We start from the raw sequence: 21,748 nt of genomic DNA on the forward strand, positions 1-21,748 counted from the left end.
AAAATTATTTTTATTCTAAAGCATTTGAAGTGCTTAGTAAGTATTGGAGATTTTATAGAATGCAGATTGAAGGTTTAAAGATTTAAAATTATTTCTAAAACCTTCATGATGGTAAATATCAAAGAACACTACAGTGAACTTAGATATGGCATGATATTTACTGGAGATGATTTTAAAAAATCTTATTTGCATCTTAAGTTTAAGAAAAAACGTTTGCAGGTATGGAATGACAATGATTATAGTCATGCATAGTATTTAAGAGTACGTGTCAGAATTGAATGTGCTTCTTTTAGAGCTCACATTTCTAAGTGTGCTTGAACATTTTTTATTGTGTTCTCAGTGTGCACCTTGTCAGTACTGTGTCTCACCTTTCATCCATCATTTTATTATTTTTTTCTGCTTTCTAATGGAGATGCTTAAATTTGAGGTAATGTGCTTTGGGAGACTTGTTAGTTTTGGTAATATCCTTTTCTACCACCTATTGTCATGTGCTGTTTTGTGTTTTAAGACAATCTTAGAATTTCACAGACATGCTCATTTTTGTTTTGTTAATCAAACAAGTTTTCATCCATTGTAAAGGATTATTTCTTAATAGTAGTAGAATATTCAAGCAATATGTCTAGTCAAAATACTGTTTCTTAGTTTTTTGTAACTTAAAGGTCCTACTAAAAACTCAATGCTAAGTTCAATAACATAGCAGTAAGGAAAATAAAAATTTTGTTAAGGCCTCATACTGTTCTAATGGGAGTACATATCTCTTAAATCTTTGAGGGGATTTAGAGAATATATTCATTAGCGCGTATATTTTGAATAAATACTAAACAGCAGAAACAATTCTAGGTGTTATGAAGGTATCACTATGTCCATGCCTGCTCATGTAACACTCATGTTTCTTTGTGAGAACTGAATACTGTGTAACAAAGCCAATCTTGATTTCTGTTAGTTAGCTCTTTATTGATGTGAAAGTTGCCTGAGAGAAACAATTTCAAAGGAGGAAAGATTCATGTTGGCTTATGGCCTCAGTCCAGGTTTGGCTGGCTGGATGCTTTGCTTCAGAATATCATGGCAGCTAGGGATTTGGCAAAGGCTGCTTGCTTCTGGAAGCCAGGAAGCACAGAGCCTGCAAACTGGGTCAAGATGCTCTTGATGACCACTTCTTCCCACTATGCCTCACTCTGAACATTTGCTTCACCTCCTAATAACAGGATCAGTTTATGCATTAATCAGTGGGTTAATCATTTGATTAAATCAGAGTTCTCATGGTCCAATCCATGACCTTTTAAAAAATGATTAGATCTAATGGAACACATGAGCCTTTTGAGATGTTTTTTATAAGCAAACTATACCATGGTAGGAAGTGAAGTGATAATACATTCTATAAAGAAGAAAGAGGAGGGAGGAGGAAGAGGAAGAAAAGAAGGAAGGAAAGAAGGCAAAAGGAGGAAAAAAAAAAAAAGGCAGGGTGTGTGCTGTGGTAGAGGCAGGATTAATGTGGGACAATTTTAGTTAGCATGTGTGAGGAAGATCTTGATCTGATTAAGGAGAATTTAGTAAGTGAGAAAAAGCATGAAGGTCTGTAAAGAGGAATCCTGGAAAGTGATTATAGCAAGTGCTGAACTATAAGCCATAGATGAGCTTGTGCTGGTCATGGCAAGGAAAGTCACTACAGAAAGAGAAAGACTAGGGGTGTCAACTGTGGTGCTATCTGAAGAGAAAATATATTTTATGTCCTTTAATTTTTTTCCTTAAAATTATTTTATTATTTGTTATTATTTTCCTTAAAAATCATTATTTTCCCCCAAATCAGCACAATAGATTATCATTTTAAAAGATAGAAGTGATTGGTTGATAATGTGCAATAGAGAAAGGGCAGATCTCATCTAATCCTCTTTCCCTCCGTTTCCTTACAACTAATGTCTACTACTGCTGCACCCTCTTCCCCCGCCTCTTTTCCTAGTGATCAGACTTAAAATGTTAAGTGCCCACATGCATCTAAACCAAATTGTTTTCTTAGTTTATTGTTACTAAAATGAAATAAAGCCAAGTGCTTGATCATCCAATTCAGTCATTAATATGTTTAACTGGTTTCTGAAATTTGAAACCATTGTTTTCCTAAATGGATAAAGCTGCAGTACCACTGAAAATACTTCAGAAATAAGTTCTGAGACCTCCGAGTTCATAAGAGAGCAGAAATAAGTTCTGAGCAGTGCTATTGTCACAGCAAACAGATCTCTCCAAGATTTCTTGTTTATGATGCAAAGACTAATTTGTAATGCACACACACACACACACACACACACACATTGTTAGTATCCTAAGAGTAGAATTTTAAATTTATGACTATCCATCTTGTAAAGTTTATTCATTATAAGGAATATATGTATTGGAAATTACTAACTCTATATTAAAAAGTAGAGCCAGCAAGAAATATTAATAATACAAATTTCATTTGTTAGTATCATTTGCAGTAGCTTTCTAATGTTTGAGCTTTCATGTATTACAGGTATGGCTTTTCAAAATATTTGCCCATCTGTTTTTCCTTTTTGTTTTATGCAATCAGACTATCTGAACAATAACCTTTTTTTGTTATTAAAAATGTTTAAATTCATTAAGACAAGTTTCAGTTCAACTGTTAACACTTGACCTCAGAGTAGCTTGGGTTAATAAAACTACATAGGACTTAAATTGGTAACTTTTTTGGATAAATATACTTGTATTATAATCAGAAAAATGATTCAGCCAGATCAAGCCATATTGTATGTTTAATCTGCATGTGTTAACATGAAAGGAAAGGCTTTTGCTGTGGAAGCTTGGAGAATCTCTAGACATAACTTGGTTTTCCTTTTTAAATTCAGGAGGCTCAAAATACAGATTTAAAACCATGAAATAAAAGTTGCAGTTTGATATTACCTTAGATAGATGACAGTGTCAGCATTTCAGTTGATATACTATTAAATATATGAATTATGCATCTCAGATGTATTTTAAAAATTAATTTTAAACAAAAAATTAGGTGTGAGTATTATGGTATTAGAATAAAGATCAAGTTGAGAAGTTTCAAGTATTACTTCAATTTAACTGCACCAATAGCAGAAAATGTCATATCTTCAAATCTTTGTGTACCTCCATTTCATTTGCTTTTATTTTATTTTATTTTTCAGGCTACAATAAGCCAACTGAGGAGTGAACTTGCCAAAGGACCCCAGGAAATTGCAGTGTATGTGCAGGAAATACAAGACCTTAAAGGTTCAATTAACGAATTAACACAAAAAAACCAGGTAAGAATTTTAAAGATACTTATAGTGGTAAATAGATTTTAATTTAATCCTTGGATTTAATCTTTAAGATTAATCAAATTAATTTAATTTATTCATACAATAGGACAAGGGGACTCTCTCTGTGTGTATGTGTTTAATGTTATATATATTCACATGGTTGCATAAACCAGTTTCCAAAAACTCTTTATATTGCAAAACTGCTTCTATAACCAAAGGACAATGCTCCCCATTGTCCCTTCCCTTAACTCCAGGCAACCACCATGTTCTCTTATATTTATATGTCGTTTATACACCTAAGTCGCTTATATAAGTGCAGTCATAAAGTCTTTGTGGTTTTGTAACTGACATATTTAGGATATTATCCTGAAAGATTCATCCTTGTACATTATAGCTGAAATTTCTCTTTACAGATGAATGATACTGCATTTTAAGTTCGTGACATTATACACCCATCTGTTAGTAAATACTTGGGTTGCTTTCTTCTTCCTGGCTATTATAAATAATACTGCTCAAAACTTGAGTATATCAAGATCTTTGTGACCCTGTTTAATTCTTTTGTTTATATATCCAAGTCAAGTTACTGGATTATATGGTAATTCTATTATATATTTATACTTACATACATACATTTATAAGATTTATTATTTAAAAACCTTACAAATGAATATAAACATGACACACCAAAATCAACCAGCTCAGTGAACTACTACACAATGAGAATAGGTATTCAGAATGGAAGCTGTGGAGCTTCACATTAAATTTTACACATTCAGTATCAATTATATCTTACATGCTTATGCACCACCAAAAAAAATCCATGCAGAATTAGAACTAGAGAAACAATTAGCTTTATGTCCTCTTTCATAACTTGTGTTCTCTTTCATATGTTGAATGTAGCCAGTGATGTTTATTTATGTGCACGTGTGCTCATGTTTATGAGGTACAGTATAAGATGAAGAAAGCTAGAAAGGTTAAATATATGAGGATCAGAGACTCAGTGCAGCTACAGGTACATTTGTAATGACAGGGATCCAATCCAGGTCCTCATGAATACAGTGGCAAGAAGTATTTGACCACAGAGCTGTGTTCTAGCCATATTCTGTTTTGTTTTTTTTTGTTGTTGTTGTTGCTGTTTTGTTTTGTTTTTTTATAAACTACTATACTGATTTCAGTTGACATTACATACATCTTTTTATGTTCCCCCTCTACAGGTTACACAGTTTCCTCATAGCCTCACCAACACTTGTCTAGATTTTGCACTTTTAGTTTCCTTGCCTGTGCTTTAGGTAACAAATAAAGAAATTATTGTTAATTTAACGTCATATATTTTTCTCTATTTTCTTTAAGAGTTTTGTCATCTTAGGCGTTAGGTTTATGTGTTAGATTCACTTTGGGTTAATTTTTTTATATGCCTAAGACAAAAACTCAGTTTCATTCTGCTGCACGTGGGTTTTTACTTTTCCTGATACCATTTGTTGAAGACTGTCCTCTTGTTGTATGGTCATGGAACTCTTTTTAACAATGATTTGACTATTGCTTTAGTCTGTTTCAGCCCCTGTAACAAAATGCCACAAACAGAGTAGCTTCCAATTAGCAGAAAATTGTTTCTTGTTGTTATTTAGACTAGGACATCCAAATTTAGGCATAAGAATTTCTGTCTTATAGTGTGTTGTCGGGTCTATAGATGGTGCCTACTTGATCCTTGCATGGGAAGGAATGAGGGATCTGAGGGATCTCTCTGAGGCATTTTACTTTTTCTTTTTAATAAGAGCACTAATCTCATTCATGAGGCTTTGGTCTAAACTCTAGTAGCCTCTCAACGGTGAAATCTCCTAATACTTTTGCCTTGGGGGTGTAGGATTTGCAGTTATGACTTTGGAGTCATGGGTGATACAAAGCTTGTGACCATAGCAACCACATATATGAATGTTTATTTCTAGGTAATCTGTTCCATTCATCTTTGTTTCTCTTTATGCCAGTACCACAGTGTAATTAGTAGTTTTTTTTTTTTTTTTAAGTTTTGACATTGGAAAGTGTGAAACTTCAGGTTTTTTCTTTTAGGGTTTTTATTGTGTGTTTATTTTATTTTATTTTATTTTATTGAGACAGGGTCTTGTTATGTGGCTGATAGTGTCCCAGGATATGCTACATAGCCCAGGTTTGCTTCAAACTTATAAACATCTGCCTTAGCCTCTCAAGTGCTATTATAGACATGTACCCCTGCACCAAGCATCTGTGTGTGTGCACGCATGTGTATTTCACTGCCAATGGTCTCTGCCTTAATTTTCTGATTAAGAAAGCATTGGTGTTAATGCTGTGGGGTCGCGCATGTGTGTATGAGTATGTAAGCCTTTGAGGTATGGACTGAGGCCAGAGGGTGACATGTCTTCCTCACTGTTGTCCACATTTTATTTATTGTGTATTTGGGTGTTTATTACTGGTAGTTCTTTTTAAATATGCATTTTTATTTTTAAAAGTTGTATATATTTATACACTGAATATGAATGATATCCATCCACCACTACCTACTTTCCTGTCCCTCTAGTGCTTGCCATCTTTTCTCCATCCAAGCTTATATTCCCTTAAAAAATGTTATTAATGATCTCCTGAGTCTAATTAGTGCTGCTTATATGTACAGGGGCGTGTGGCCATCTCCTGGGACAAGGGTAGTCTACCAGCAGCCAGGAACCCAAAAGGAGAGTGGCTCTCTCTCAGCAGCTGTTAACTGCAGTAACTCCTCCTCTGATAGGGGTGTGCCACTGGGGGGGGTGCTTATCAGTCTGTGCTGGAATGTTGACTGACCTGATCTTGTGCAGGTTGTGTGCTGGTACCTGAAGCTGCTGTGGGCTGATGCATGCATTAAGCTAGGTTGCATCTAGAAGTCAGCCTTTCACAGCTCTACTTCCCATCTGCTATCCCCTACATTCTTCTGCTCTTCTTTTAAGGTTCCCTAATCCCTAGCCGGTAGGTAGGAAGTGAAAAGAAACTTCTCTGACTAAAGTTGAAAGAAGCATAAAATTATTCGTATAAACATAAATAGAATGTTGTTTGATAACATGATTGTTCATTGAAACAATAATATGTACATAATTAATTGCCTAGCCTTTCTGATGTTTTTTTTTTTTTTCTTATAGTAATACTTGGTAAGTAATAGCTTCTCAGGAGTTAGTCACTATATAGAATCTTAAACTACATCAGTGGACTTTCTGTATATGTAACATTAAAATCCATTAGGCTTTCTTTCCTTCTCATATATGTGATTGCATTGCATCATTCATTTATCATGTTGAAAATACTGGCTCACCAAGTGAGTTTGATTTTTCAAGTATTGACACATTTCATTGTATAGTATCCATTCATCAACTTTACTTTTAATGTCAGAATAGATTTGAAGTGTGAGGAAACTGTAAAGCTCACGTAATGTATCTAGTTAAAAATAAATGAATAAACTGAAGATTCATTTGTCTGTCTTTTATTTATCTGCCTTCCCTTATTATCCTTTCTATCCAGTCCTCACTCAAACCATAATTACTGGCAATGATTCAATTCAGTTCAGTTTAATTCAATTAAAATATTTTAAATTTGTAAATCTCGGCATATAATCTTTTTTGGTGGTCCTGGAGATTAAAGCCTAGGGCCTTGTGCATCCCATTCAACTTTGCTGCAATGAATTATATCCCAGTGCTTTCTGTTTTTAATTTCTTTCTTTGAAACAGGGTTGCTAAGGTGTTCATGCTGACCATGAAATTTATATCCCCCTGCCTCAGCCTTCTGAGTATCCAGGATTGCAGGCCTATGCCACACATCCTGACTTGTACATTATCTTTTGAGGGATGCTATGTAAAATAATTTATGCTATTTTTTATGGGCCATTGGCCCCATCAAATAGATAAAATGTATAAATAAATAGAAAATATTAATTTGTGTTGTTAAAGTATTCAGTTTTAATCCAGTGTATATAAAGTATTGCTCTTAAAAATCAAAGCGATAAATGGAAGAAACTGTTTTATTTTTTAATAAAAATTGTATTAAACAAAATTCTGAACCTCAGATTATTTTTCATATAAATTCTAACTTTCATATAAATTTTTCATATAAATTTGAATTTTCATGTAAATAAAAAAAAATCATTGTTTATCCAAGGTTACTTATATAGTGGTGGTTGTGAAAGACTGAGATATTTTGGAGAGTCTCCTCTGTCATCTCTTTTTATCTGCACTGCTTTCCCTTTTAGTAGTCTTGGCTTTTAAGATATTCATAAGTCAAAGCAAGGACCAATAAGGCAAATACTTAAAATACTGCAATGTATTACCATTCTATTGTGTGATACATTTGGTCCATGTGTCTGCAGGTTTCAGAGCCACAGATTTAAGCAGCTGTGGATTGGATTTTTAATCTTTAATGTGTATGTATGTATGTATGGATGGATGGATGTACCAGTGTACCACATGTGTTCCTGGTGCTCTTGAAAGCCAGGGGAGAGTATTGCATTCTCTAGAACTGAAGTTACAGGTAGTTCTGAGTTGCCCTAATGGTGCTAAGATGCAAACGCTGGGTCATCTACAAGAACAGGTGCTCTTTACTTCTTTACTGCTGAACCATGTCTGCAGTTCTGTATGAAACATTTATGTTGTTCAAACAATGTAGGCATGATTTAAAGTCAGCGGCAGACTGTGCATAGGCTGTGTGAATGCTGCACATCTTATGTATGGACTTGAGTGTCCAGAGATCCCTGCCATATTTGCAACATGTTGGTACTAATGGCAAGACATGTATTTTATGAGCAGTATAGTGCAGTAGCCAAAGCCATGTTTCTGTCTCAGATTTCTACGTATTGACCAGGTTTGTCTGCTAGAGATAGTATTTTCTTTTCTTGGAATGAACATGGATAGTAAACAAACTAAGGTGTTAAGGGTTTCAGTAAATACATCAGTGAATATTGATTTTATTGTTTGTTTGGCAAGTGTTGTAATAACAGGGTTGGGTTATGGCCATGGTCAGTGTTTTCCTAATGTACAGCCCACTAAATCAGAAAAGACCATTACAGAAACATAAATTTTTAACTGAGTTGTTAAGGATGCTAAGGAGGATTTTATAATGGTAAAGGGATTAATAGAACCTCATGTTGAGAGGTAGATGTAAAAAGGTATGGAACCATGTAAGAGGAAATGCAGTTCATAAAATGAAAGATGCCAGATAATTATCTATAAAGCATTGAAATATCATTCTTTTTCATTCAGTCCTTTTACATGGGCAAGTAACAATTGGATAACAAATGAAACATAAGGAAATTGTTACTTTCACAAAATATGGAAAACAATTAAAAATTAAATTAAAATTTTTAATTTAAAAATTAAATTAAAATTTTTAATTTAAAAATTAAAAAGGAAGCTTTCATTACATAAATGATTACTATCTAGGCTTCATATGTACTTTGTAATTTAAACTTGAGTAGGGCACATTTTAGGGATAATAAATTAATTTACTTTCTAAATTAATGTGTTTTAAGAAATTAATTTGATTAAAATCATTAATGACTGCTTCTTAGTTAAATCGTATAAGGATCAGCTTCAGACTTCTCGGTAATAAATAGGAATAATATCTCAAAATTCATTGTAAGGATAGATATGGAGAATTGAAAGAAGTCACTTCTTTTTTTAAATTTATTTTTTTATTAATTACAGTTTATTCACTTTGTATCCCAACTGTAGCCCCCTCCCGTGTGCCCTCCCAATCTCACCCTCCCTCTCTCTTCTCCACCCATGCCCCTCCCCCAGTCCACTGATAGGGGAGGTCCTCCTCCCCTTCCATCTGACCTTACCCTATCAGGTCTCATCAGGAGTGGCTGCAATGGCCTCTGTGGCCTGGTAAGGCTGCACCTCCCTCAGGGGGAGGTGATCAAAGAGCCAGCCACTGAGTTCATGTCAGAGACAGTCCCTGTTCCCATTACTAGTAAACCCACTTGGACACTGAGCTGTCATGGGCTACATGTGTGCAGGGGTTATATACGCATAAGTGGCCATTAGACATATAATATAGGATAAACATACTAAAATCTGTATGCCTAAAGAAGCTTATCAAGCTAATCTTACCCTGGGTAAGATGATCAATCCTCATTCAGAAAGGCAAACAGGATGGACATTGGGAGAGGGAGAAAACAGGAAACAGGACAGGAGCCTACCACAGAGGGCCTCTGAAAAACTCTACCCAGCAGGGTATCAAAGAAGATGCTGAGACTCATAGCCAGACTTTGGGCAGAGTGCAGGGAATCTTATGAAAGAAGGGGGGATAGAAAGACCTGGAGGGGACAGGAGCTCCACAAGGAGAGAAAAATAAAATCTGGGCACAGGGATCTTTTCTGAGACTGATATTCCAACCAAGGACCATGCATAGAGATAAGCTAGAACCCCTGTACTGTTTTCTTTAATTGATTTTACTGTATTTTTAAACAGTCAATGTTAAAAGTTGAGTGCTGGGTTTATAGGCATGTGCTATCACCTCAGCTTGATAGAATTTGATTAATATTTTAGGACAAGTGAATTTTTATTAATCATTGCTTATCAGGCACTTTTGCTTTCTAGAGAGTCAAAGTGTCTGGAAGATGTGTGGAAAGGGTAGATTTTTCAGTGACTATATATTATATATAAGTCTGTGGGAAAGAAGATTAACTTATGAATAGCCTTAATCTTTTTTTTTCTTGGTTTTTTGAGAGAGTTTCTCTGTGTAGACTTGGCTGTCCTGGACTCGCTTTGTGGACTAGGCTGGCCTCAAACTCAAAGAGATGGGCCTGATTTTGCGTCCCTGAGTGCTGGAATTATATGTGTGCGCCACCATGCCGACAAATATCCTTAATCTTATAGCACATTTACAACTTATATGCTACCCAGTTGCTCAGTGTCCTCAAGCATGGTTATATTCTGAGTTCAGCAGCTTACAGTCTTCAGGAATGATTTTTATGGATCAATGAGCAGATTTACTTTAGCATATGATCAAAATGTTATTTTTCTAAATGTGAGCTCTATATGTGGCTTTATATGGAGACTATTTGAAGTTACTAATTAGTAAGACATGTGCAATAAAAAAAATGGCCTAATATGCTGCTGAATCAAGTATCTTTTCTCCTCTAGTCTTTTGTCTGCCACTTTGGAATGTTTTTGTTGCTTTGTTAAAGCATGTACGTGCTGACTGTTGAAAATTTACCTTCTTCTGGGTTTACCTTCTTCTGGGTTTATTGTTTATCCTTGTCTTAGTTAGAGTTTCCACTGCTGTGAAGTAAGTTGGGGAGGAAAGGGTTTATTTGGCTTACACTTTAGCATTGTATTTCATCATTGATGGAAGCCAGAACAGGAACAGGGCAGAATCCTGGAGGCAGGATCTGATGCAAAGGCCATGGAAGGGTCCTGCTTACTGGCTTGCTCAACATGGCTTGCTTAGCCTGCTTTCCTACAGAACCCAGGACCACCAGCCTAGGGAATAGCACCACCCACCAATCATTAATTAAGAAAATGCCTTATAGGTATGTCTATAGCTCAACAGTATGGTGACATTTTCTTAATTGAGGTTCCCTCCTCTGAGATGACTTTAGCTTGTGTCAAGTTGACAAAATTATCCAGCACAACTCTTTTTTTTTTTTTTTCTCTTACATACACTTACTTTTCTGGATGCTGCTTTTTTTATAATACATTTTTCTGATAATCACCTTAACTTCCCTTTTCTCAGGTAAATGTTCAAGAACCTTCACTGTGAGTTGGCATCTAGGCTTTTCCCTCTTAAGATTTTAAGTTTTGCTGTTACCTACTTGTACTTGTTTTCCCTCCCTTGCGTCTTACAACATACTTGCATATTTTCTTAATTCCTCTTACCACTTTTGAAAATAAATTCAAACTGTTATTTTCTTACTTTCAGATTTACCTGATTTAGCTCATTTTTTAAAAGTATTACCTGGTAATCCCCAATTGATATATTTACAACAGACCCCCTATACCTAAGGCTCAGAGAACATCATGAAAGAATGGCAGAGAGATTGTAAGAGCCTGTGGACCAGGATATCTGCTGCAAGGTAGCATCGTATATAACAATGATTCTGTCCATGAAATCTTAACAACTTGGTCACCTAAACAAGATCTGCATAATGACAACACCAGTTGACAACAATCATGGGTGGGGAAATGTCACAAGGTCCCAACTGGCAGTAGAAGAGCTACAACCAATAATGAATGGCTGCTGAGAAAGGAAAAGCCAATCTTCTCCAGAGTTCAGCCCCTGATGGGCCACCTGATCCCAAGTAGTCAGCCCTAAACACATGTGCTTCCAAACAACACTGACTGCTTTCAGTGGGGTTATGTATGTGCCTGTGTGCGTGTGGGGGGGTGTATGTAACAGTAATGAATAAGAGGACATGAATTTGAAAAGGAGTCAGGGAGGACACAGGAAAAGTTGGAAGAAGAAGAATGTGGGATGGAAACAAATAATGTAAATACAGTACTCGTGTATTAAATTTTCAAAAGTTGTAAAAACAAAAAGTTGTTCTCTTCCCTTTTCCTTTCCCTGGCAACTGAACTCTGTTTTCGTCATGCTTAAAAGGTGTTTAACCACTATTGATGATCTCCCAGCCCTCTTAAATGTTTCTGCTTATAAATTATTTTAGCTCTTTTAGAACGGCTATTTTAAACATACCTGTTTTACATATGCAATAATCTGTTTCACATGAAGGGTCTGGTTTTCTTCTGCACCGTCGCTTCTTATGCAGTGCATAAGGAATGTCCACAGACAGACCAGGTCCTCTCTGCATTACCTTCTTGGCATGTGCAGCTTTCCTGGGAAGTTAAAGTTTTGCTTGTATTTTATGTGATTTTAAAAATGTTCATTGTCAGTTGTAACAACAGTACTGAGACCAGCCTTTGAACTTAAGTTGATTTATCCAGATCTATGATTAATGGTGTTATTTGTGTGTGTGCTGTTTTTCTCTTTCTTTTTTTTTTTTTGCTAGTTTGAGTAAAATAAAATTATGAAGTTACTAAGTATTATCTTTACATCATTTATTTATATACCCAGAAAGACATTTGAATTCATTTTAGCTTGTGACTATAAAAAAATAGTCTTTATCCAGAAGGGAAGATAAAAATGCATATAGTAGGATCAGATACTAAAGAGGCAGGTGACAGGCTGTGCTAAGCTGGTATACTTGGGAAGCTGGTAGATCCAAGGCAGAGGCTTACAGCATATAAGTATTCAGAATAACTTATTGAATGAAAGGTCACTGTAACTTTTTAACTGAAGTAGAAACATAAATATGTGGCATACTGTCAAATAATTCAATATATATATATGTATATACATATATATATACACACACATATATGTGTTTTCAGGTTGTGGCAATATTTTCTTGGTAGCTTTTATTTTGTATCAGTACAGTTTAGTCATGATGACCAATAATAAAATTGTAAGTTGGTATGTCATAATTCTTTCCTAAAGTATTTTCTACACTTTTATACTATAATATTAAGTACTTAAAAGATAGTTTGAGAAACTGGAATAGTGAAAAAGTATTAAGCGTTTAAATTGCTATTTCAGAACTTGACTGAAAAGTTGCTGAAGAAAGAACTGGACTACACCCACTTAGAGGAGAAGCATAACGAAGAGTCAGTGAGTAGAAAGAATACACAGGCAGCCCTCCATCAAAGGGACCTGGATTGTCAGCAGCTCCAGGCAAGGTTAGCTGCGTCAGAAGGCTCACTGCAGAGGGTCCAAGCAGAACTCAGCGAGAAGGGAGAGGCTGCTCAGAAGCTCAAAGAAGAGCTGCGGGAAGTGGAGACCAAGCACCAGCACCTCAGAGTGGAGTTCAAGCAGCTGCAGCAGCAGCGTGAAGAGAAGGAGCAGCATGGGCTCCAGCTGCAGGGGGAAGTCAGCCAGGTGAGCGCTGTTCACGAATGACACCATTGTGAAACATTCATGAATTAACAAAAGTCGCTTAGAGTGCTGCCCGCTACCGGGTATATAGTAGGTTTTAGCTGTTGTGTTAATTCAGGTGTTCACCGTGCTTTAGTTAAATATTCTTGCAGGGCTGGAGACGAGGCTTGGCTATTAAGAGCACTGGCTGTTCTTCCAGAGGAACTTCGTTGAAATCCCACCACCCCTATGACAGCTCACAACTACTGTAACACCAGTTCCAGGAGATCTGATACTTTTTCTGGCCTCTTGGGCACCAGGCACACACAGGGTACACAGATACATGCAAGGAAATCACCCATACAAATGAAATAAAACTTTTAATAATAATAATTTTTAAAGTATAGTTAAAAAAATTAAGTCAAGTGTAGTAGTTCTTAACTATGGAAAACTAACAAAAATCACTGTGGGAAGACAAAAGAATGTGTCTGAATGTGCCTTGAGTATCACAATTTTTAAGTTTCATTTTATTTTACATCCCTCACCTTCTGTTCAGCTAGAACCCTTGCTCATCCCTGCACAAGCTCAGAAATTCCATCTGTCCTTCGTCCCCCAACCCCGCCCACACCGGGAAACCTCAGAACAAAGGAAAGGAAAGCTGTGCATTTTTGGCAGCTGGTAGCACTTGGGCAGGGATTTGGATGGCTGGCAGCACCTTGGTCTCCTGTATTTTTAAAATTTTATTATTATTTTGTATATGGGTGTTTTGCTGGTGTATGCATGCCTGGTACCTTCAGAGTCCAGAAGAGGGAGTCAAATATAGGAGAACTGGAGTTACAGATGGTTGTGAACTGCCATGTAGGTGCTGGGACTCAAACCCAGGTTCTTTAGAAGAACAGCCAGATCTCTTAAACTGCTGAGCCACCTCTCCAAACCTCATCTACTGTATTTTTTAAGAGAAAAAGAAAATAGGTACAAAATATGCAGTGCTTACTCATAATTTTATGTGATTTGTTATCATCCATGTGATTAAAATTCAGTTGTAGCCTGTTATTCTGTAGTGTCAGGTGTGAAGGGAAATGCAGTGGAAAGGTGGTATACAGTTAGCTGGTGAGGATGCAGTTTAGTAAAGTAGGTGGTGTGTGTGTTCACATGCACATGCGCATGCACACTTTGGTTTCTGTTTTAAAGTTACATAGCAAACTTCTGGAGACTGAGCGTCAGCTGGGGGAAGCGCACGGCAGGCTGAAGGAGCAGAGGCAGCTCTCCAGCGAGAAGCTGATGGATAAGGAGCAGCAAGTGGCTGACTTACAGCTCAAGCTCTCTCGTTTGGAAGAGCAGGTAAGCTAGCATCTGAACCTGATTGATACTACCAGATGACTTTAGACTTGAAGTGTCTCAAACATGTGAGGCTCACCTTTGTGTCAAGAACTTTAATTGTAATTATTTTTATTTCACATTGCAGCATTTCCTACTTGTTTGCTACATTTTAACATTAAAGATAACTACATTGTCTTGTTACTGTCATCCTCAAAGTTCTTAACAGAAATATACTAACTACATTTTAGCTTTCTCCAGGAAGCTGGCCCTTGGGCTACTGTGTTCTTCCTACCTAGGAAGAGCCACTTCCTAATGAGACCATCAGATACCTGGTGTGGATCACTAGCAGCATGTAAACACTGAGTTCACATTTACTTGATTTCATTTTTAATAATTAACCATCTCAGGTGTAATAGAGCTCACTGCTGCAGCTTCAGGTCCTACGTGCAAGTCCTAGCACCCCAAGAACTGCCTCCAGATCACCTGTTTGAATGTTAACCCAGAAAAAGTTGTAGTTGCTCAAATGGCACCCTTATGTGGTTAAAGAAAATTTTATGATTGAATTATGATTTTTATTTTAATTGAACAGATACTCAGGTTAAAATCTGTTAATTCAGCAGTAGATTTTCTTTAAAGGTAGTGTATTAGATGTAGTAGCAGCTCATATTCCTTCCTAGTATACCATAAATGTAACTATTAAAAAGTAAAAGAAATGCAGATACTGTGGTTTAGGTTATTGGGGTGTGTGTGTGTGTGTGTGTGTGTGTGTATAAATTGTATATTAACTTTAGCATATATGTGTACAAAGACAGTGATGAACTAATGACAGTCTGGAGAAAGATTTGTTTTCTTTTTAGGATGAGATTTAATGGTTAGAGGATGGATTCTTAATCATGAAATTATAATTTTATAAGTAATGAGGAACTGCTTTAAAGCTGATTTTTTTAATATGGCTTGAATTTCTTTTTCCTTTCCAACTTGAGAATTGACCAATATTGCCAGATATTTATGCTTATTATGATCACATTATGTCTTAAGTTCTCAGCTAACAGTATACATTTTTTTTAAGTTGAAGGAAAAAGTAACAAATTCCACTGAATTGCAACATCAGTTAGAAAAATCAAAGCAACAGCATCAAGAACAGCAAGCTCTTCAGCAAAGCACTACAGCCAAGCTCCGAGAAGCTCAGGTAAGCATATTCTCACTATTAACTTTCTGAGCAAAGCGGATCAGAGTCATTTTCCTTTTGTAGTGATGAACTGCATAATGCAAACACTTGATGGGTACTTTTGATAGTTTTAAGTGATGGTCAGAAAATCATATTTCTTTTAATTTCTATGAGAAAAAATAAAGTACTTTATTGTAAACCCGTTTAATACTTAATTCATAAAGTCTTCAAATATATTAAACTTATTAGATAAATTTATTTATTAAATCACCTAATTAGATATAAAGATTCAGAGATAGCTCAGCTGGTCAAGTGCTAGCTGTGCAGGCATGAAGCAGCTCATGAAGCTTGAGTTCGTGTTCCTGCCACCCAAGTGAGAAACTGTGCGTGGGAGCAGGCAACCACCTGTCGTCGCAGTGCTGAAAAGGCGGAGGCTGGCTGGCCTGCCAGTCCAGGCAGTCGTTAGTCAGGAGAGAGCGCGTCAGAACAAGCGCAGCCAGTGGAGAAGCAATGGAGGAAGGCAGCCAGTGCCGATGTCTGGCCTCCGCATGCGTGTGTGAACACATGCACATATACACCCTTCACTCAAGTTTTTACTTCTACAATGTAGTGTGTGTTATTATAGCTTTTACTTCTTAACATCATGGACACCAGAACTATATATATAGAAAAATATAATCGATTGGGTTAAATTAATACACATTCTATTATTACATGGCTTAGAAAGTAAAAGAAGTTTAGTTTTGTTATGTGTGAGCGGGATACATGTTTGGAGGGAATTTGTCGTTTGTACTCATTGGCTCCTTCTTTCTTTGATTTACTGAGTGTTTTTGAGCACTGGATGTCATACTGCTCAGTGCTGAACATAAGGAGGCACAGCACCTGCCCTCTGGGAAAGCAGTCTAGGGTGTACATGGGAACAACTGTGTGTCTCTGGGAACATAAGACATTTCTGCAGTAAGAAGCCTTTTTTTTTCTGAAGTTGAAGAATGAACGACACAGGAGTCCAACAAAGAGGGATAAAAATACCGGAGTCATTTATCACTTCTTTTGTTTAATCAGAGAACAGTATCTTTTGACTATTCTCAGCCAAGGAACTGATTCTGTATCATTTATGGCACTGAATAAAGTATTAAAAAAAATGGCTGCTCTCATGGAGTGCTTAGTGATTGAGGCCAACAATAACCATGGTAAATAAGCAAGATATATAATGATAAGTGCTGTAGTCACAGACAAAAGAAGGGCGAGGCTAAAAAGCATGTACAGTGCTATAAGTGTTCGGGTTACAGTGCTAGGAAGGGTTGCCAGGTGTCTTAGTTAGGATTTTTATTTCTCAAAAACAAACAAACAAAAAACAAAACAAACAAAAAAAACCTCACCATGACCAAAATACAAGTTTGGGAAGGAAAGGGTTTATTCAGTTTATACTTTCATGTTGCTGTTCATCACCAGTGGAAATCAGGACAGGAACTCAAGCAGGGCAGAAACCTGGAGGCAGGAGCTGATGCAGAGACCATGGAGGGTGCTTCTCACTGGCTTGCTCAGCCTGCTTTCTTATAGAACCCAGGACGACTAGCCCAGGAATGGCATCACTCACCATGGGCTGGACCTTCCCCCATTGATCACTAATTGGGAAAATTCCTTATATCTGAGTCTCATGGAGGCATTCCCTCAGCCGAGGCTCCTTCCTCTGTGATGACTCCAGCTTGGGTCAAGCTGACACAACACCAGGCAGCACACTGAGGGAGCTTCTGTGATGTGAAAGACCCGAAGCAAGGGAGAGGATGTGCTAGGGGGCATCAGGGGGACTCAACTTTGGAACAACTTTGGAAATCAATCTGGCGCTTTCTCAGAAAGTTAGGAATAGCGCCACCTCAAGATCCAGCCATACCACTCCTAGGCATATACCTGAAATATGCTCAACTAGACAACAAGGACATGTTCGTAGCAGCTTTATTAATAGCTAGAATCTGGAAACAACCCAGATGTCCCTCAGTGGAAGAATGGATACAGAAATTGTAGTCCATTTACACAGTGGAATACTACTCAGCTATTAAAAACAGGGAAGTTATGAAATTTGCAAGTGAATGCTGGGAACTAGAAAAGATCATCTTTAGTGAGGTAACCCAGAAACAGAAAGACACACATGTATATACTAACTCATAAGAAGTTATTAGACATATAATATAGGATAAACATACTAAAATCTATACTCCAAAGAAGCCAACGAACTTGGAAGACCTTAGAGAAGATGCTCAATCCTCATTCAGAAGGGTAAATGGTATAGATATCAGTAGCATGAGAAGATGGAACAGGACAGGAGCCTAGCACAGAGGGCCTCTGAAAGACTCTACTGATCGAGGTATCGAAGCAGAGGCTGAGACTCATAGCCAAACTTTGGGCAGAATGCATGGAATTTTATGAAAGAAGGGGGAGATAACAAAGACCTGGAGAGGACACGAGCTTCAAAAGGGAACCAACAGATCAAAAAAAAAACTGAGCCCTGGGGACCCTGAAGAGAGTGACCTCAACCAAGGACAATGTATGGAGAGGACCTAAAACAGTGGCTCAGATGTAGTCCATAGACTCAGTCTCCAAGTGGGATCCCTAGTAAGTGAAGCAGGGACTTTCTCTGGCATGAACTCAGTGGAAGGCTCTCTGATCACCTCCCCCTTGGGGGGTTCAGCCTTGCCAGGCCACAAAGGAAGACAATGTAACCAATCCTGGTGAAACCTAATAGGCTAGGGTCAGATAGAAGAGGAGGAGGACCTCCCCTATCAGTGGACTAGGGGAGGGGAATAGGGGAAGAAGAGGGAAGGAGGGTGGGTTTGTGAGGAGAGGAGGAAGGGGGCCACAGCCAGGACACAAATTGAATAAATTGTAACAAATGATAAAACAAACAAACAAAAATAACAACAAAAACTCTTGTGATAGGAGTCAGTCTCAGGAAGAGGAGGAGCTGGTTGGAGAGGGGTGAGCAATAGTTGTTGAAATGGACATGATCACAGAGATGCCATGGTTCAGAACATGGAGAACTGCATAGGTGATTTTAAGTTCTTAATTATTTTTGTCTCTTTGAGTAAAATTAGAAATTTTGGGGGTCTAAGCAAAGGAATGACTCAATCTAGCTGACTTCTCAGGATTTCTGTAGATGCTGTGTTTTGAGTAGACTGAGGAAGATAACAAGAGAAGCATAGAAATTAGCTAGGAGATTACAGTAATTAAGACAAATAATGTTATTTGGGTTTGAGTGGAAACAATGCAGGTAGTGAAAAGTAGTCAGATTGTAGGTACATTTCAGAGGTGAAGCTGACTGCTTTGCTGAGAGACTGATGTAGAATCTTGAGAGCGCAGTTAAGGATGGCTGAGAATCTTGTTGGATTTGTCATCATGGAGGTCTTTGACCTCAGTAAGAACAATTTGGACAGAGAAGATGAGAAGAACACCTGATGGGAGATTTCAAAAGAGAGAGAAGAAACCTGATTATGTGACTGTCGGCTACTCTGGGGCTTTACTGTTACGAGTAGGAAAGAAATGAAGTGTGAACATTTGGTACAAGTCAATAGCTAAGAGGGCTTTCTTGTATTCATCTAGGTGTAGACATAAGTAAAAGGGACAACCTTTCACTCTTTAGACAGTGTGTTCTGAGGGAGAGCAAGGGGCTCAGGTGTACATGCTTGGTTCCTCATTCTGTACTCACAATACATACAAATTGGTCTTCCCTGGGAACATAGGTGAGCGTTGCAGTACCCAGGCAGAGTTTAGAAAAGAAAGGTTATGGGAGGCTTCCTAGGAATGGCAGCCTGAGTTACTGAGTATCTATTTGTGGGATAGGTACAGGGATGGTAATAGAGAGAAGTGTACATTACAGGTAAAAACTGGGTAGACAAGGGTACTGAAGCTAGTATGAGTTAAACTGTTAGGGCTTGCTGAAGCTTAAAATCTAAAAATAATGTGGTTGAATAGAGATATAAGATAGATAAACATTTAAAATAAACTGATAACTTTGCTCAGTATAACTTCAATAAAGTTACAGAAACAAAATATAAATAACTGAGTAAATGAAAAATGTGGGAGCTTGGAAAATAAACATAAATTAGTTTTGAAACTTAAATGTGAATTATATGAAGAGTGGGTAGAAACCAGAGGGAAACTTGGTTTAGGGAGAATTTTTGAGAAACAAAGAGATCTGAATAGGTTTCTTGTCATGAAAGAGACTGATATGTAGAGTTACTAAAAATACTGGCAGAAGAGCTGCTTCTTGGAGAAAATCAACAAGATAGACAAACCCAGTTTGGCCTTTAGCCAAACTGACTAAAAGGCCGAAAGACACTATCCAAAACAACAAAATCAGAAATGAAAAAAAGGGGGATATAACAGACACTGAGAAAATCCAAACAATCATTAGGTCCTACTTCAAAAGCCTATATGCCACAAAAATTCAAAATCTAAATGAAATGAACAATTTTCTTGATCAATTCTACTTACCAAAGCTGAATCAAGACCAGGCAAATACATAGTCATATATCCCCTAAGGAAATAGAAGCTGTCATCAAAAGTCTCCCATCCAAAAAAAGTCCAGGGCCAGATGATTTCAGCGCAGAATTCTACCAGACCTTCAAAGAAGAAATGATACCAATGTACTTTAAACTATTCTACAAAATAGAAACAGAAGGAACATTACTAAACTCATTCTATGAAGCCACAGTCATCTTGGTACCTAAACCTCACAAAGACCCAACAAAGAAAGAGAATTTCAGGCCAATCTCCCTGAACATTGATGCAAAAATACTCAACAAAATACTCACAAACCAAATCCAAGAACACATCAAAGATATCATCCACTGTGACCAAGTAGGATTCATCCCAGGTGTGCAGGGTGGTTCAATATATGGAAATCCATCAATGTGATCCACCATATTAACAAACTGAAAGAAAAAAACCCATATGATAATCTCCTTAGATGCTGAAAAAGCATTTGACAAAATCTGACATCCATTCATGTTTAAAGTCTTGGAGAGATCAGGGATCCAAGGCACTTACCTAAACATAGTAAAGGCAATATACAGCAAGCCTATAGCCAACATCAACTAAACAGAGAGAAACTTGAAGCATTGAAGTAATGCCACTGAAATCAGGGACAAGACAAGTCTGCCCACTCTCTCCATATCTCTTCAACATAGTTCTTGAAGTCCTTGCTAGAGCAATAAGACAATTAAAGGAAATCAAGGGGATACAAATTGGAAAGGAAGAAGTCAAAGTATCACTATTTGCAGATGATAGTATACCTGAGTGACCCTAAAAAAATCTACCAGGGAACTCCTACAGCTGATAAACACCTTCAGCCAAGTGGCTGGATACAAATTAACTAATACAAACAAACAAACAAACAACATTAGTTTTCCTGTATACAAAAGACAAATGGGCTGAGAAAGAAATTACAGGAGGTCCTCCTCCCCTTCCATCTGACCCTAGCTTATCAGGTTTCTTCAGGACTGGCTGCATTGTCCTCCTCTGTGGCCTGGCAAGGCTGCACCTCCCTTAGGAGGAGGTGATCAAAGAGCTAGCCACTGAGTTCATTTCTGAGACAGTTCCTGATCCCATTACTAGGGCACTCACTTGGATACTGAGCTGCCATGGGCTACATCTGAGCAGGGGTTCTAGGTTATATCCATAAATGGTCCTTGAGGGAGGGAAGGTGGGATTGGGAAGGAATGAGGGAGGGCTACAGCTGGGATACAAAGTGAATAAACTGTGATTAATATAAAAAAATTAAAACAGAAAAAATAATAATAAGGTTAAAACCTGAAAAAGAAAAAGAAATTAGGGAAACAACACTGTTTACAATAGCCAAAAAGGACGTAAAGTACATTGGTGTGACTCTAACCAAGCAAATCAAAGACCTGTATGAAAAAAAACCAACAAAACAAAACAACACAAAAGCAAACAAACAAATCTCCAAAACCTCTAGTCTCTTAAGAAAGAAATAGAAGAAGATATCAGAAGATGGAAAGATCTCCCATGCTCATGGCTTGGCAGGATTAACATAGTAAAAATGGCTATCTTACCAAAAGCAATCTGCAAATTCAAT

At 37.3% G+C, this 21,748-nt stretch overlaps 1 protein-coding gene across 3 annotated transcripts in view; it reads left to right on the forward strand.

The window, feature by feature from the left end:
• The window catches only part of Eea1 (early endosome antigen 1), a 104,383-nt gene that overhangs the window by 40,381 nt on the left and 42,254 nt on the right, over window positions 1-21,748 (forward strand). For all 3 annotated transcript variants that reach the window (XM_060377948.1, XM_060377949.1, XM_060377950.1), the window contains 4 exons: window positions 3,162-3,278; window positions 12,855-13,193; window positions 14,361-14,510; window positions 15,559-15,678. In XM_060377948.1, coding sequence (XP_060233931.1) covers window positions 3,162-3,278; window positions 12,855-13,193; window positions 14,361-14,510; window positions 15,559-15,678 — 726 coding nt within the window. The remainder of the gene's footprint in view (window positions 1-3,161; window positions 3,279-12,854; window positions 13,194-14,360; window positions 14,511-15,558; window positions 15,679-21,748) is intronic.

This window comes from Meriones unguiculatus, chromosome 2 (assembly GCF_030254825.1).
Source record: "Meriones unguiculatus strain TT.TT164.6M chromosome 2, Bangor_MerUng_6.1, whole genome shotgun sequence".
Lineage (NCBI taxonomy): Eukaryota > Metazoa > Chordata > Mammalia > Rodentia > Muridae > Meriones > Meriones unguiculatus.